General features: G+C 46.6%; 2 protein-coding genes across 3 annotated transcripts in view; one reads left to right on the forward strand and one right to left on the reverse strand.

Annotated features, from left to right (window-relative positions):
- The window catches only part of LOC310682170 (mas-related G-protein coupled receptor member H-like), a 381,144-nt gene that overhangs the window by 28,990 nt on the left and 335,946 nt on the right, over window positions 1–16,208 (reverse strand). The window lies entirely within an intron of this gene.
- The window catches only part of KCNK9 (potassium two pore domain channel subfamily K member 9), an 87,294-nt gene that overhangs the window by 1,331 nt on the left and 69,755 nt on the right, over window positions 1–16,208 (forward strand). The window contains exon 2 of the mRNA XM_083450599.1: window positions 103–2,234. Coding sequence (XP_083306725.1) covers window positions 1,589–2,234 — 646 coding nt within the window. The 5' untranslated portion in view covers window positions 103–1,588. The remainder of the gene's footprint in view (window positions 1–102; window positions 2,235–16,208) is intronic.

A 16,208-nucleotide genomic window follows, 5' to 3' on the forward strand; every position in this document is an offset into this window, starting at 1 on the left:
TTGGGATGGAAGAGTGTCAAGACAAGGGGTCCTGCTCCCCTCCCCCCCCTCCGTGCTCCTCCCCCTTCTGAATCCTGATGGCTGTTAACTCTCTCCTTTAAGGCAGCGAGACTGGCAAGACCAAGTGCCTTCTGTAGCGCTCTCATCTTCGGCTTCAGGCAAGCCCATCTTCCCAGTGTCTGCGAAAAGAGCAAAGGAGCGTGGCGCACTGGCGGGTGCGACCAGTCGGTTCCCAGACGATCCCACGCGCGACCGGGAGATTCCTTTGCATCCTTGGGCCACGCCTCTCTCTCACACACACAATCTTCCCCCTCCCCTCCCCCAATTATTCATTCATTCCACTCCTTCCCCCGGCAAACGGCAGCCTTTCAGATAAAGGATCCAGAGGCAGGCGCGCACCTGTCTCCACAGAAGACCCAGACTGTCTGCCTTTTACTCCTGCGAGGAAGAGGAGGAGGAGGAAGAGGAGGAGGAGGAGAAAAGCGAGCGAGCGCGCCCCTGCCCTGAGTCCGACTATGAGACCCCAAAGCCGCAAGCTGACGTCTGAGACCGTCTCCTTCTTACCCCGGCTGGTCTTCCAGATCTTCTCCTTCAGCATCGTCTATCTGTTCCAGCGACAATCGCCCTGCCCCCAAACGGTGGGCTCTTCTCCTCCCTCTTCCCCTCCAAAAGCAACCCCCCTTCCGAAACAGTAACAGAAAGGGGCTGGCTGCATTAAGAGACCTCCCCCGCGCGACCCCTCCTCAGCCAAATCGCAACTGACCCTAAAGAAAGCTGGATTTCGCGAACTTCGCTGCCGCCGCCTGCCCCGTCTCCCCGCAGCCACGCTGGTGGCTGCAAAGCAAAGGCTGTGTGCGCTCTGTATGATCCTCGTGGCGACTCCTGGAACGATCTGCCTCAAGATTGCTGCTGATCATACTTGAAGGCTTTGCTCGAAGGAAGCAGCAGCCTGCAGAAGTGTGTGTGTGTGTATGTTCGTGTGTGCCTGTGCGCGCGCCTGGTGAAAATTTGCATCATTTGGGGGTGGGGGAGAGCCGGCGTGGCGCTTGCAAGCTGGTCAGTTTCCTTCCCCACTTACCGGAAGTTCTTCCTCCGTTCCAAAGAGGCAGCGCCCCAAAAAGAAGTCTTCTTGGGCAGTGGCTGATGCTGTGCCGGCATCCTACCGGCGCACACCTGGACCGGCCACATCTGGAGACGGGACCCGCTGGCCTCTCCCGGGAGGGACAGCCCAGTCGCACATGGATTGGAAGGGGCGTGCCGCCGTCCCGCCGCCTCTCTGATGGGACCCCACTTCGCGTCCTTAGCCCGCTCCCCCCGGGGCTCGACAAGTGCGGAATAAACCCCAACCCGAGCTGGGAAGGGCGATTGCGGGGAGACAGGTGGCGGGGCGGGCAAGATCCGCTCTCCCCGACGGACTCGACTTCCCTCTTGGCTTTCCCTTGCTAAGAGGGCGGGGAGGGAGTTTTTGGGAGTTTGGGAAAACTGTGGGCGGCGGCGTGGAGGGGGGGACCTTCCTCTGGTCCTCGGGCTGAGCCTCCTTTCGACTCCTCGGGTGGGCAAGATCTGGTTTCCTAAAGAGGTGCCCTTGATGGCCCTGCGCGCCGGGACAGCTTGGTTTGGACAGGTCTTGCGCAGAGTTTGCCGGCTGCAAGGTCCGTGGTCGAGACGCTCCAGCAGCCTTCTGTGCCTGTCCGCCTCACAGGAGCCCGATCCGCGAGGCGGAGAGCAGCAGCAGCCAGAACAGCAGCGGCGGCAGCAGCAGCAGCCCGAGCAGCCGGCGCCACCGCGCTTTCAGCACCAAGGACAGCAGCTTCCCCGAGGAAGCCCACCGAGCCCCGCCAGGCGCCGCTTGCAGCTCGCCTCGCTCGGCGGCTGCCTCTGTTGCACCCTGTCGGATCTCCGGGCGGCCAGGGGGGGACATGGTCCCCTCCGTGGGCCCTTCCTGGCGGCCATGAAGAGGCAGAACGTGCGGACCCTCTCCCTGATCATCTGCACGTTCACTTACCTGCTGGTGGGGGCGGCCGTCTTTGATGCCCTGGAGTCCGACCACGAAATGCGCGAAGACGAGCAGCTGAAAGCCGAGGAGACCCGGCTCAAGGGGAAGTACAACATCACCAACGACGACTACCAGCAGCTGGAGGAGATTATCATGCAGTTGGAGCCCCACCGGGCCGGGGTCCAGTGGAAATTCGCAGGGTCTTTCTACTTTGCCATCACAGTTATCACCACCATAGGTAAGTCCCCCGCGATACCGGGATGGGTGCGAGTGGAAGGTTTGAGGGCGCCAAGAGTTGAGAAGCTGTGAGATGCCATGGAGAGGGACGTCGGAAGGGAAGCTTCCTAAACTTTGGGTGCTGTTCGGTGCTGAACTGCTAACACGGAAAATGAAATATATCTGTGCATAAAAGCATGAGTAAATGTGATCAGAGTGCTCCAAAGGTTGAGGAGTTATGCAAAATGAAAGCGGGTTACCCAGGGAAAGATGTCTACTGCGAGGTGGGTGAAGTGATGATTTGGGGAGCTGGGCAACGGTGGGATTTTCAGGGTAAAAACAAGAATGGGTTTAGGAAGCCGTGCAGTGGGGATTGGTTCCCAAAGTTGGAGAGTGAATGACTCTCCCTTTCCTACTCTATTAATTTATTTGAATGTTTCAATTCACACTTGTTGGACATCAGGTCTCTCTATCTCTCTGCCCCCATCCTCAGATTCCAGACTAAACCTTAGTAGAATTGGGTGGAGTGACTGGGAACTTCTGAAGGCAGAATTTAGCACCACTAGTAGTTCTTCCCAACTCATGACAGGGAGCCAACAAAATGATGTGCAAGTTTTGGAAGGCGATGCCAATAAATTAAGATTTAAAAGTAATTGAAGCTGCAATCCCAGGCACACATAACTGGGAACAAGTTCCAGTGAGCTCAGCTGGACATACTTTTGAGAAAACGTATTGGATTGGCTTGCAAGTCTCTTTTGAAGCTTGTTTTCACTCTAGGGAGAAAAAAACAACAGCCAAGGTTTGTATACTGGCATTGCCATGTACTCTGAAATAGTTTGATTGCGCTACTCAGGAATCTTCACAATAATAGTTTGAGCACTGTAACCCAAGCCTTGGATTGCCATGATTCAGGGAACTAATGGACCAGATCTTTCCATCTGATCCTTTGCTTTGGGAAGGGAGAGGCCAATTTGCCCCAGAAGTTTTCTTCTACAACAGTAGTAGTAGTAACAGGTCCTTGTCTGCGTGCCTCTCCTCTTGTCTACTTGCAATCTCCTCCCCCTCATTTTAGAAGGCGGAGGAGACAGTCCAATGTGCAAAATAGTAGGAATCAGAGAACTTGCTCAGTGCTGAACGTAACATGACTTTTTAGATGACTGTTTTGTTGACAAGGCAGAGTTGTTTTTCTAGCAGCGTACCATACTCTTGGGAAAAGTGCAGAATCAACCCAAGAAAGTTTTCCTCTCCTAAAATAAAATAAAATATTGCTTGACAGGATGAAAAAAAAAAATCAGTGTATAGCCCATTTCATCCCTCAGGCCCTGATGAGGTATCAAGAGATAGGTCCGGGACCCTGGACTTTATTTTGTGCTTACTCTATTGCTTGCCTATTTGTATATTCAGATGCACGTCATGAGAAAATGAAGATGTTCTCTCAACATACACCACCAGCAGGTCACTTGAACACAATAGTTGGTTAATAATGCATGCACTATGTTCTGTCGGACAGGACACGAAGAACAGAACAACGTTATTAATTGAGACAGACACTATCATTACCACCAGTGTAAACATTAACACACGAAGGAGCTCTCAGTTTTCAGCAGAATGTCTATTCCACCTTCTTATAAGCTGTCAGGTGTGGAAGGTGTGCAGTTTCCAGCAGTAAATTGCTTGCTTGAGAGATAATCTGACACTGGGAGAGATTTTGTAGATTATGTCTTTGTAACTTTGTTTAAAAAGAATGTTTCTTTTGGGGGCCAAAACTGAGACTTATTTTGCTGAGTCTCCCCTTCACTTCAATCTCCCCCCCCCCCCACACCCTGTCATAAAGGGTCTTTGTAGAAATCAAAACCTGAATGCTTTGGAACAATCTTTGTGAAGTTGGGTTTTTTTTGGGGGGGGGGGGATCAGGGAGGGAAACACAGCAGAGTATTAACCCCCCACCCCTGTGCTTTAATTCTGATATTTTTCTACTTTCTGAATTTGTTCTGCTTCTCCAAGTGCTTTTATCTTTCTATACAGTAAATTTTTATCAGTTTTCAATCACAGTGCAATAATAGCCTCATTATAACAATACCAATTTATAATACAATTATTAATACCAATCAATCAAATACCGAACTATATAATTTAGATAACGTGGGGCCCCCAGCATGCTAGATTTGATGGTTTTCTTCATTTCTGCGTTCCAAAATTCTCCAAGTGCTTTTAGAGAATTAATTTGACCCAGTGTTAAAAATTAGTTCCACCTTTTATAATGCTATAATGTTTTAATGATTGTATTGAACACTGTCGTGATAGTTTGTTGAATGGGTTTAGTTTAGTTTAGCTGGACCCAATGACATAACTTCCTTTCGTGAGTTTCAGAACATCTGCTGTCTCTTAATTTATGTATTTAAAATTGTGAGTATATAATTGAAATACTTTGTAATACGTTGCAGAAGGATGAAAAGATTTATTTTTGGTTAATGCTCTCAGTATACATGTTTGCCTGCCTGCATATTAACTAAAAATATTGGATATTTAGATCAAAAGCTTTCTTATAAGAGCACAAGGAATAATTGGAAGAAGCCTGGTGGAAAGAGAACTCTGAATTTAACCATGGGCATGACCTATTCAAAGGCAAACACTTTCTTGTCCCATTGATTTCAATGGGAGAGGTAAGTGTTAACTTTGACTGGCTTATATCCCAAATGTGACTCGCATGTCCATTGCTTAATTTGTGAAACAACAGGTGCCAAGTTTCAAACCAACTTGGATGCCATGGGCTAAGCCAGTGTGTCTGAATGTGCTCTTTTTGTGATTACTCAGGACTGAGAAAAAGCACTCTGTACATGCTCAAAGGCACTCTCCCCTCCATCCAGCCTGTAGGCATAGATTAAAAAAAATAAGCCAGATAGTTTTGAGTGCTCTTCAAGCTGGGGTATATAGGACCATTATCACTGAAAATCCACTAACAGTGCAATTCTATGCATGCCTGCTCAGAAGTAAGGCCCTTTCAGTTCAATGGGACTTATTCCCGGGTAAGTATGCAAAGGGTTGCAGTCTCAGTAAGCTGCTGTCCTGCTGAAATCAATGGGACAAGTTGGCCTTGACTTAATTTCAGACCCATTTATTTCAATGAATATCAAGTTCTACCAACCCATGAGGACAAATTAACAATTTCTCACGTGTGGTTAATTTATATCTTTGAAAAGTGCTTCTGTTTTCTTTATTCCACTTCAGTAGTTTTAGGCCTTTAGAGAAAACACTTTTTTTAAAAAAAAGTTATTTTAGAATAATCTGCAGTGACATCAAGTGTGCCGCTCGGCTGGGTTTTTTTTAAGTTTCTATTTTTAAACTAACCTTGAAGACGTCGCTTTGCACACACTTTGTTCTCTCTCTAAACCACCTAAGTACAACTCAGGAAGAAAAAGCACATTTTATGCATTAATGAGAAGGCACCAAGTGCCTCCGTAGGGTACAGCTAGTGGGCTGTTACTAGCAAATGCAATCTGAAATTTCCATATTTTGCATAATATCAATAAAATACAACAGTTGGTTGTGGTTTCTGGATTGGCTTCTTATCAAAGGCAAGAAAATAAGAGTGTCCCAGAGCTGAACTTAGCCAGGTGCAGAATGTGACATCTGGCACTGAGCAAGTTGGTCGAGGTTTAGCGGTTATGGTGTGTTTGTTCAAAATATTTCAACACCGCCGCCCCATCAAAAACGGCAAATATTTAAATCAGGCACAGGCAAACTCGACCCTCCAGATGTTTTGGGACTACAACTCCCATCATCCCTGACCACTGGCCCTGTTAGCTAGGGATGATGGGAGTTGTAGTCCCAAAAACATCTGGAGGGCTGATCTGTCTATGCCTGGTTTAAATTGTTCCAAAGTGCTGCCAATGTTCAGAAATCCTTAGTATGCCACCTTTTAGAGTTTCACTGTCATCATTTTTATTTGCAGAAACCCCGTCCGTGTATATGATGCTCTACAGCATAAACCAGTGTCCCTGCCCCTAGGAACATACAGTGCCAAGTCTGACAGGGAATAGAGGCACATAAGAGAGGGGAGGGGGCAAGGATAACAAAGAGTCAATGTGAGCAAACGCTGTTAATGCCTATCAGCTGTGTACGCATCTGAATCACATTTTCAACCCCCCCAAAGAATAATGGAATTGTAGTTCAAGGGTGCTGGGAACTGTAGCTCTATGAACTACGGTTCCCAGGATTATTGGGAGTGGCTGTGTGCTTTGAATGCATAGTGTGTACTCAGCCACTGTGACCTCGCTGTAGTTGAGGACCAGCACAGGCCTTTGCTGTTGTACCTGGGGACCAAGAAGTGAAGTGACGGTTTCGTGAGAGAAACTTCACCAGCTTTCCCAAGACCATCACACACTAAGGATCATCGCTGATTCTCCACATGGACCAATAAGCAGGTTGTATTATCTCTTCCATCCTTGCTGCCAGCCCAGACCTGGGTTTCCTCAGTGAGGCCCCATCTACAGTATACATTTAAAATACTGTTTTAAACAGTCATGGCTCCCTGGTGCCAAGAAACCTGGGAACTGTAGGGTTTTTTTAAAGGCATGGAGAGCTTTTAGGAGAACCCTATTCCCTTCACAGAGTTCCCTGGGAAGACGGATTGAGAATTAAACCACTCTGGGAATAGTAGCCCTGCGAAGCGAATTGTTGTTGTTGTTTAGTCGTTTAGTCATCTCCGACTCTTCATGACCCCATGGATCAGAGCACACCAGGCACTCCTGTCTTCCACTGCCTCCTGCAGTTTGGTCAGACTCATGTTTGTAGCTTTGAGAACACTGTCCAACCATCTCGTCCTCTGTCGTCCCCTTATCCTTGTGCCCTCCATCTTTCCCAACATCAGGGTCTTTTCCAGGGAGTCTTCTCTTCTCATGAGGTGGCCAAAGTATTAGAGCCTCAGCTTCACAATCTGTCCTTCCAGTGAGCACTCAGGGCTGATTTCCTTAAGAATGGATACGTTTGATCTTCTTGCAGTCCGTGGGAGCGAATAGGGGTCACCTAATGACTCTCAGCACCCAGCTATAGTTCCCAGGGTTCTTTCAAGGAAGCCACAGTTCTTTAAAGAGATATGATACAGTTTTAAATAGACAGTGCAGATGGGACCCAACAGATTGAGACACTATTTCGATGAAGAGGTTAGGAGGGCGAGGTCCCTGTAATTTTTAAAGAGATGCCGCAGGAACTACTTCTTCTATTTGGTTTTTGACGGGAAAAAGGGCTTTCCGTGGCTACTTTAAATCTGCAGTGGTGTGCTGATGTTGTGATTTCTCCCCCTTTTTTCTTTTGAAGGTGCTTTTAATTAATTAATTAATTTTAAAATGTAAACCACTTGGAACTGCTGGAAAAGCAGTATGGAAAGGTTTTAATAAATAAACCTTAATTAAATAATAAATCAATCACTTCCAAGGAGGGATTTGAAGGAAGAGAGAGCGAGAGAGATGCAAGACCACATAAATGTGCTTCCAAATCCTTATTTTCATGTCCCTCAAAGGTATTTTCACATTTCACATATTGGCTTTTTCGCTTAGCGTGCCTTCACTCTTTCACTCTGACTAGTGTATGTATGTTTTTAAATGTTTGCATTTTGAGGGGTACGTTGAAAAGCAAGTGCAATGTTTGAAGAGGCTCCGCACTCGCTCTCATACCAGTTCTTGAGGCAAGGCATTAATACTCCCAATTTACAGAGAACAGAGGGATGTGGGTGGCGCTGTGGTCTAAACCACTGAGCCTTGGGCTTGCCGATCGGAAGACTGGCGGTTCGAATCTCCGCAATGCAGTGAGCTCCTGTTGCTTGGTCCCATCTCCTGTCAACCTAGCAGTTTGAAAGCATGTTGAAGTGCAAGTAGATAAATAGGTACCACTCCAGCGGGAAGGTAAATGGTGTGGCTGTGCGCTGCTCTGGTTCGCCAGAAGCGGCTTAGTCATGCTGGCCACATGACCCGGAAGCTGTCTGCAGACAAATGCTGGCTCCCTTGGCCAGTAAAGCGAGATGAGCACCACAACCCCAGAATCGTCCACGACTGGACTTAACCGTCAGGGGTCCTTTACCTGTGCAGGCTCACTGAGTTAGATGGACCAATGGACTGACTCAGTATAAGGCAACTGGCTACGTTCATAATTTGCTCTTTCTCTGTCTGCACATGAGTTGCAAAGATAAAAATAAGTGGGCAATGAAAAGCCTAGATGTCCTTTAGCCCCTCTGCCTCCTCTCCCATCCAAATAATCCCCTCCCAGTGCTGCTTTGCCATAGAGAAGCAGCACCTGGGAAATTTGGATTCATGAGTTCACTGCTCACATGCAGTTTTTGACTGAGAGTTAATTGCAGGTTCGAGATACATCCTGGTGCAGCTGGGATTTAAGCCACAAGTTCCTGTTTGGCATGCTGTCTGCACTTCGCTCGCTGACCTTGCTTTGCGTCCCTGACTGGTCTTGAGTCCTTTTGGCTGGCTAGAATGTGTCCTCAGACTCTGATATTGCTTGCCTGGATTATGGATTATGGATAGAGGAAACAGAGAGAGTGAGAGAGAGAGAGAGAGAGAGAGAGAGAGAGAGGGGAATACAGTGCACTCTACAAATGCAAATTTGCAACCAAGATGAACAAGGGTCTGGACAACAAGCCCTATGAGGAACGGTTGAAGGAGCTGGGTAGGTTTAGCCTGGAAAAGAGGAGACTGAGAGGAGATTTGATAGCCATCTTAAAAAATCTTAAGGGATGTCTTTCTTAGGGGTTTTAAAGCAGAGGTTGGATGGCCATCTGTCATGGATGCTTTAAGTGAATTTCCTGCATCGCAGGGGGTTGGACTAGATGACCCTGGGGTCACTTCCAACTCTACATTTCGGCAATTTTACATTTGTGGCTCTGCCTCTTTTGCCTCTGGCTTGATCCATGTATGTATGTATGTATGTGGATTGTGGAAAGTTGTCCAGAAGGGAAGCAAGCCATGGAGCTGTAAAAGTTTTCTCTGTCCTTATTTTAACTGGAGATGCCATGGGACCTTCTGTATGGAAGCTGCTGCTTCATCACTAAGTTACGACTTCTCATATGATGCTGCAGTCATGTGCCTTGGGCCCCATACCATCTTCTGTCAACGGATGGTTTTTCCATCGCATTTATATCTCATCTTTTTTCCTACAATAAAATCATGGTGGCATCCAAGGTTCTCCTCCTCCACCTCCTCCTCCTTTAAACCTCACAGCAACTCTGGGAGTGGCCGCCGAGACCACATAACACAGGTCTTGAAAGACCTACACTGGCTCCCAGTATGTTTCCGAGCACAATTCAAAGTGTTGGTGCTGACCTTTAAAGCCCTAAATGGCCTCGGTCCTGTATACCTGAAGGAGTCCTGTATACCTGAAGGAGCGTCTCCACCCCCATCATTCTACCTGGACACTGCAGTCCAGCGCCAAGGGCCTTCTGGCGGTTCCCTCACTGCGAGAAGCCAAGTTACAGGGAACCAGGCAGAGGGCCTTCTTGGTAGTGGCACCCGCCCTGTGGAACGCCCTCCCACCAGATGTCAAAGAGAAGAACAACTACCAGATTTTTAGAAGACATCTAAAGGCAGCCCTCTTTAGGGAAGCTTTCAATGTTTAACAGACTACTGTATTTTAATGCTTTGTTGGAAGCCGCCCAGATGGGCGGGGTTAGAAATAATAAATTCTATTCTATTCTATTCTATTCTATTCTATTCTATTCTATTCTGTGAGGTAGGTTAGGCTGAGAGGCTGTGACCGGTCCAAGGTCACTGGGTGAGCTTCATGGCCAAGTAGGGATTCGAATCCTGGCCTCCCAGGTCCTAGTCCCACACTCTAACCACTACACCACACTGGCTCTCCAGTTAGGGAGCATTTGGTTAAGAAACCATGCCAGTGAAATGGAAAGGTTGGAAAGATTACTCTTCTTTGTGGAGACCCATTTTGCACCACCAGCGTACAAGAAGTAATGGTGCTAGACTGGTTGAACTGGTCAGTTCCTTGCTGCAGCTGCTCACTGTTAAGGAAACCAAATGCTCTCCTAAATGCTGAGTGGTTGTTGCTAATTACTCACAAATGATGACAAGAGAGGCGGTAGAATTGGGAAGCTTCCAAGCTCCATTGCACTAATAACACTTGGCCAATTTTTGTTAATTCCGTCCGATGAAGCCCACCCTTCCCTTCATTAACCAGTGATAGGTTTCTTCCCCCTCTGGGAGGTGAGAGGTCTAGCTAATTTGTCAGCTCCAGTATTAGCAGAGGCTCAAAATATTTATTCCGTTCCTTGGAGGATATTTTCTGACTCCCAATTGCCATACTCTTTGAATTTTTATTTTTTGGTAAAAAAAGTTTTCTACAGGCTGCCATCAAATCCTGCCCCCTCACACCCAATCGCTGTGCAGAAAATATATCACTGTGTTCCACTGGGAGCGTTGAAGTGACTTCTCATGAAAATTTCATGACTCGGTGGTTCAAAAAAGTTTCTGCAGGGGATTAAAGGAATTTACTTATTACTGTACAGGTTTCATAGAGAATGATTTCTGAGCATTGAGAACAATTCGATTGTTTATTTCTGTACCCGAGCAAAATGTCTGCTCCTTCTCTATGTCAACCCCATTCACCTTCATCTACTTTGCAGATTCTATTTTCTGATTCAAAGTTCAACAGTGCATAAGAATGGTGTTGCTCGGCTAGATAAAAATCTTTTAGCCTAGCATGTTGTTTCCAGCAGTTGCAAGTCCAGTGTTTCTGGGTGCTTACAAACATGAGGACCCCCTATGGGCTGTCTGGAGCTCAAAGAGATATCAACTCTGCATATGCCAGCTCCACTGAAATAACTTTGCTGATAGTCCTTGATGTGTGTTGCTCTCTCTCTCTCTCTCTCTCTCTCTCTCTCTCTCTCCTTGAGCTAAACTGTGCTCCTTCAGCCTTTTCTCATTCATTGCATCTTTTGAGCATTTAAATCCTCCTCACGATTTGGTGATCATGCCAGGACAGGATCACAGTGAACTCAGATTAGTTATCAGCATCACCCAGTTTCGTCTGTTCTGACTGACTCTCTAGGTCCTATGGCAGAGACCTTTCCTATCACCTGGTGTCCTAATAACCCAGGGGTGGGGAGTCACAGATCTGGGGGTCAGAAGTGGTCCTCAGGACTCCCCTCAGGCCACACACCCTCCCCAGCCTCCTTTACTCAGGCCGCTTCCTTCACTGGTCTAGCATTGCACACTCATTGAGTATGTTTGTCTTGTTGTCATGTGTTCCTTGCTGCCTGGATGGAAGAGCAAGGTGTGTGTGTGTGTGTTGGAACCTGCCTACTTAGAAACCTAAACGTTGCATGGGTTGCCTTGCTCATTTTTGCCCCTGGGCCTGCCCACCACTTGCATGAGATTGTCCAGAAGGGAATGAAGTCTTTGGGCAGAAAATTGTCCCATGTCCCTGTTTTAACTGGAGATGCCAGGGATCGGATATGAACCCAAAGTGGGTTAGGCTTCCCCATATGGTGTTGCAATTAGGGTTGGCAGAAGCCTTCACGTCTGCCTCACCCCCTGTAGGTGGCAAGTGGAGGTATTGAATCTCAAATCGGGCAGCCTTTAACACCACCACCACCACAACTTGCAAGCTTCAGCCTGGCAGAGCTGGCTGCAATTTACACCATGGACACTCGGGGAGAGTCTTCCCCTCTCTGCTCCTATTAACCTCTGTCTCCAGGGCTTACCCCATGACATTATTAGGGGCTGCTCTCTGATGTCACCAGGGCCCACCCCAAGATCTTAGGTTTGGGCCCTGAAATCTCAGGGTTTGGGATCCTCCTGCAGCCCTGATTGCAACAACATTAGACCATGTGATGCCGTGCAATGCAGGCAAAGTCCTCTGATGTTACACAGGCAGGTGCAATTGCTTAAATTATAGTGGCTGCATGCATTATCCACTGCCCCCCACCCTCAGTCACTCAACAAGAGCCCATATAGATTAATGGTGAAGAGTATAGATGGTGATCTGGAAGGCTGCAGTTCCAAAGATGTCTTCTCAGGCATGAAATTGCTATGTGGCAGAAGAAGAAGAAGAAGAAGGAGGAGGAGGAGGAGGAGGAGGAGGAGGAGGAAGAGTTTGGATTTGATATCCTGCTTTATCACTACCCCAAGAAGTCTCAAAGTGGCTAACAATCTCCTTTTCCCTTCCTCCCCCACAACAAACACTCTGTGAGGTGAGTGAGGCTGAGAGACTTCAGAGAAGTGTGACTAGCCCAAGGTCACCCAGCAGCTGCATGTGGAGGAGCGGAGACGTGAACCTGGTTCACCAGATTACGAGTCTACAACTCTTAACCACTACACCACACTGGCAAACCTCTCTCACCTTCTTTCAACAACCCCCACCCAAAAGGTGATAACAAGAGTGGTATACCTTCCAGAGGAATTGTAAAAATACAATTGCCTAAGAAAACATATATGGAGTTCTCTGAACATTAAAGTTGTAAACAGAAACTCCTTTTCCTCCTCTTATTCTTTTGATGTGCAATAGAATGTCTATCCTCAGCTGCTAAGAGAAGTGTTCCTTTTCAGGGCTCCAGAGACTGTAGAATAAGACCTTTGTGGTGCTATTTGAGTTCTTCTTCCTTGGTGATCACTTGTAGCCAAGTAAGATTGTCTTCCATGAACATGGTCTTAACAGTGAGTCCGTAAGTGACTGTGGAGGCCAATTCTGGATCCACATGTCCTTCCATAGGTTTCTGGGTGGGAGTTGATCATGATGAGGGTTTACCAAATGTGCCTTCCTCTTAGCTCATTTCTCCTTTTTTATCCTGTGTTTGTGCTTCTTGTCCATGGGACCCTTGGTAAAGGCTATTCTCCAGTTGGAGCACTCATGTGTGAGCTATTTGAGTAAAATATGAAGAAAACACACCCTTGGATGGTTTAGTCCAGTCAAAGGCGACTATGGAGTTGCGGTGCTCATCTCGCTTTCAGGCCGAGGAAGCCACTGTTTGTCCACAGACAGCTTTCCAGGTCAAGTGGCTAGCCAGACTAAACTGCTTCTGGTGCAACGGAACACCGTGAAGGAAACCAGAGCGCATGGAAACGCTGTTTACCTTCCCGCCGCAGTGGTACCTATTTATCTACTTGCACTGGCGTGCTTTCGAACTGCTAGGTTGGCAGGAGCTGGGTCATGTGGACAGCATGACTAAACTCTTTCTGGTGCAACCAAACACCGTGACAGAAATCAGAGTGCACGGAAACACCATTTACCTTCATACTGCAGCGGTACCTAACTATTTACTTTCAATAGGAGCTTGCCCCGTCACACAGATTTGAACTGCCTACCTTCTGATCAGCAAGGCCATGAGGCTCCGTATCATGGGAGTGGAGGGAGTTTCGGGGAATGGGAGGGGAAAGGGGCACATTTCCCCCCGTTCTTTCCAAACTTTCCACCTTTTCATGCCGTGCTACACAGCAGTAGTGACTTCTCTCCAAAACCTGAGCATCTTTAAAACTAGCCATGATGGTTGTGTTCCATGTCTTCTGGTGGAATCAGTATGCCTCTGAATAAGTGCTGTTGGGAATCATAAGAGGGAATAGTGTGGCTGATCTCAGGTCCTGCTCATGAGTTGCTTCATTGCCCACCCATTAAGAGTTTTTCAAAACACACTTTCCCTTTAATTTGCAAACTCATATGTACAACTAGGAAGGTAGAAACCACCCTCTTATTTTGTGTGTGTGTGTGTTTTCTTCTTCATTTCCCAGCTGATAGGCTACTCAACTCGATGAGTTTGCTTTTAGAGGGATTGACTGTATTCTCCCATTCATAACCCCGAAATAACATGAATGGGCACACAAGCATTGCTCTTACGTCTCACACAGACCTTTCCAGTAAAAAACAAAAAGAAAGGATGGAAGAGAAGAAAAACTGAAGACCTGATGCACACTGGGGTTCAAATTGGCTCCAGGGTCTCCCGAGGGCTGCTGATTTAGACAATTTGCTTAATGTTCTTATTTCCATAATGTATTCTGATTGCAACATCTGTGGGCTTATATAGATGCCCACAAGATTTGGCTTCCTCTGTCGGGGAATCGGAAGTATTTTGGGAATATAGTCTACAGCAATCCATTTATAGCTGCAAGAAAACTGGGTATTCTCCCTCCCCCTTTCAAAGTGAGCAAGTTCCCACTATGGATAACACTCGATCATTTCTCAGGCTTTTAGAGGTGATAGCCATACTTGATTTAACGCCACAGAACTGTAGTAAACACTGGCTATTTCTGGAGGCTCGTGTGGGGAATGCAAAGAAAAGAAAGCCATCTTTTCTCTCTCATTCCAAAACCAGCAGAAGCAACCAATGGATAACAGAAACGTACGGCTAACCCTGATCTTTCACCAAAGGTTCATGGCCACAGTGTGCCCAGGGACATAGCTCAGTGCATGTGCTTTGTATGCAGAAGGTCTTGATTTTAATTCCCCAGCATCTCAAGGTAGGACTGGGATAAGTCCCAGACTGAAGCCTTGCAGAACTGCTACCAGGCACTGTAGGCCACACTGAGGCATTCTCTCCCCCACCAGCTTCATTATTGTTATTTTATTTTAACAAAGTAACAAAATAAAAAATATAAAATGTGCACCCCACCCCAAGACCATTCCATTATAACTATCCAACCTCCCAAAATTTCAACACCTCTTGCAATGGTTTGACCCCTTTACATTTTAACAGTATGAATTCTCCAAATACCTCCCATAACTCCTAAAAATCATTTCTCCTGCACATTCCCCGTCTTACCTTAACAACACAAGTTAATTCATCATTAATAGCTATACCCCGCACCTCTGTGTTCCATTCTTCCATTTTATATTCACCTTGCACCTTCCACTTCCTAGCTATAATAACTCGTGCAGCTGTCAATAAATTTGTGAGCAAGTCCTCCATAGCCTGCGAACCTTCCACCTCATCGTAAATTGATAACAATGCTACCTCTGGACTTTCGGTCAGCTTTAACCCAGTGATTATCTCTTAAACACCCTTTGCCCAAAAAATGGAACATATTTACACCCCCACCACATGTGAATGTAAGTCCCAGTTTCCTGGCATCTCCAAACATTTCTTGTTCATTTGATTTAGTCTTGCTGGTGTTAAATACAGAGTGAGTGGGATCAAGTTGGTAGCACAGGAAGAAGATTCTACTGTCTCCCTGCAGCATCAGTTTGTTTGGCTTCCTTGCCGAATGCTGAGAAAGTGGATTGCAAGTCAGCTCACATCATTCCTTTGGAAGTTACAGACCCTCCAAGTTGTCCCTATTTTCCAGGGATGTCCCTGATTTAGAGATGCCATCCCGGTTTCTGATTTGATCCCGGAATGTCTCACTTTTCCTTAGGATGTCCCTATTTTCATTGGAGAAATATTGGAGGGTATGATGTTATCAGATCACTTCAATCCCATAATGAGGTGGCTCTTCTACAAAATGCTTTCCATCTTCCACTTTGTCACAGCCATCTAGGAGCAGTGCCAAAGGGCAGAGTCAAGGCCTTTCCCCCGCTTTATGTTCATCTAATCAACTGAGAAAACCATATGTTCCTCTTAACAAAGGTTTGCCTTTTTTTTGCTGTAATATCACCATCACCATCATCTCAGTAAAGCAAGCAGCCCACCCCCGAGAAAGGATACTGAGCCAATAGCCCTTTGGCCAATTTAATGTTGCATAACCTTCTTATGGCAAACTTCCAGACATGAATAGAAGTTTATGTAATGGTGGGGAAAGAAAGGGTTAGGAAAAGAAAAATGTCAAAATTCTGGGAGGTGCTTCCTTTGCTTAGGAGATGGATTTGAAGGACTCTTAAAAAAATATCTTACTATATCTCCCATTATCATAGAACCATAGAACTGTAGAGTGGAAGGGACCCCAAGAATCCTCTAGTCTAACCCCCTGCAATGCACAAATCTCAATGAAAGCATCCATGACAGATGACCATTCAGCCTCTGCTTAAAAACCTCCAAGGAAGGAGAGTCCACAACCTC

The sequence above is a fragment of the Podarcis tiliguerta genome (genome assembly GCF_965153285.1).
Source record: "Podarcis tiliguerta genome assembly, chromosome: 7".
Classification (NCBI taxonomy): Eukaryota; Metazoa; Chordata; class Lepidosauria; order Squamata; family Lacertidae; genus Podarcis; species Podarcis tiliguerta.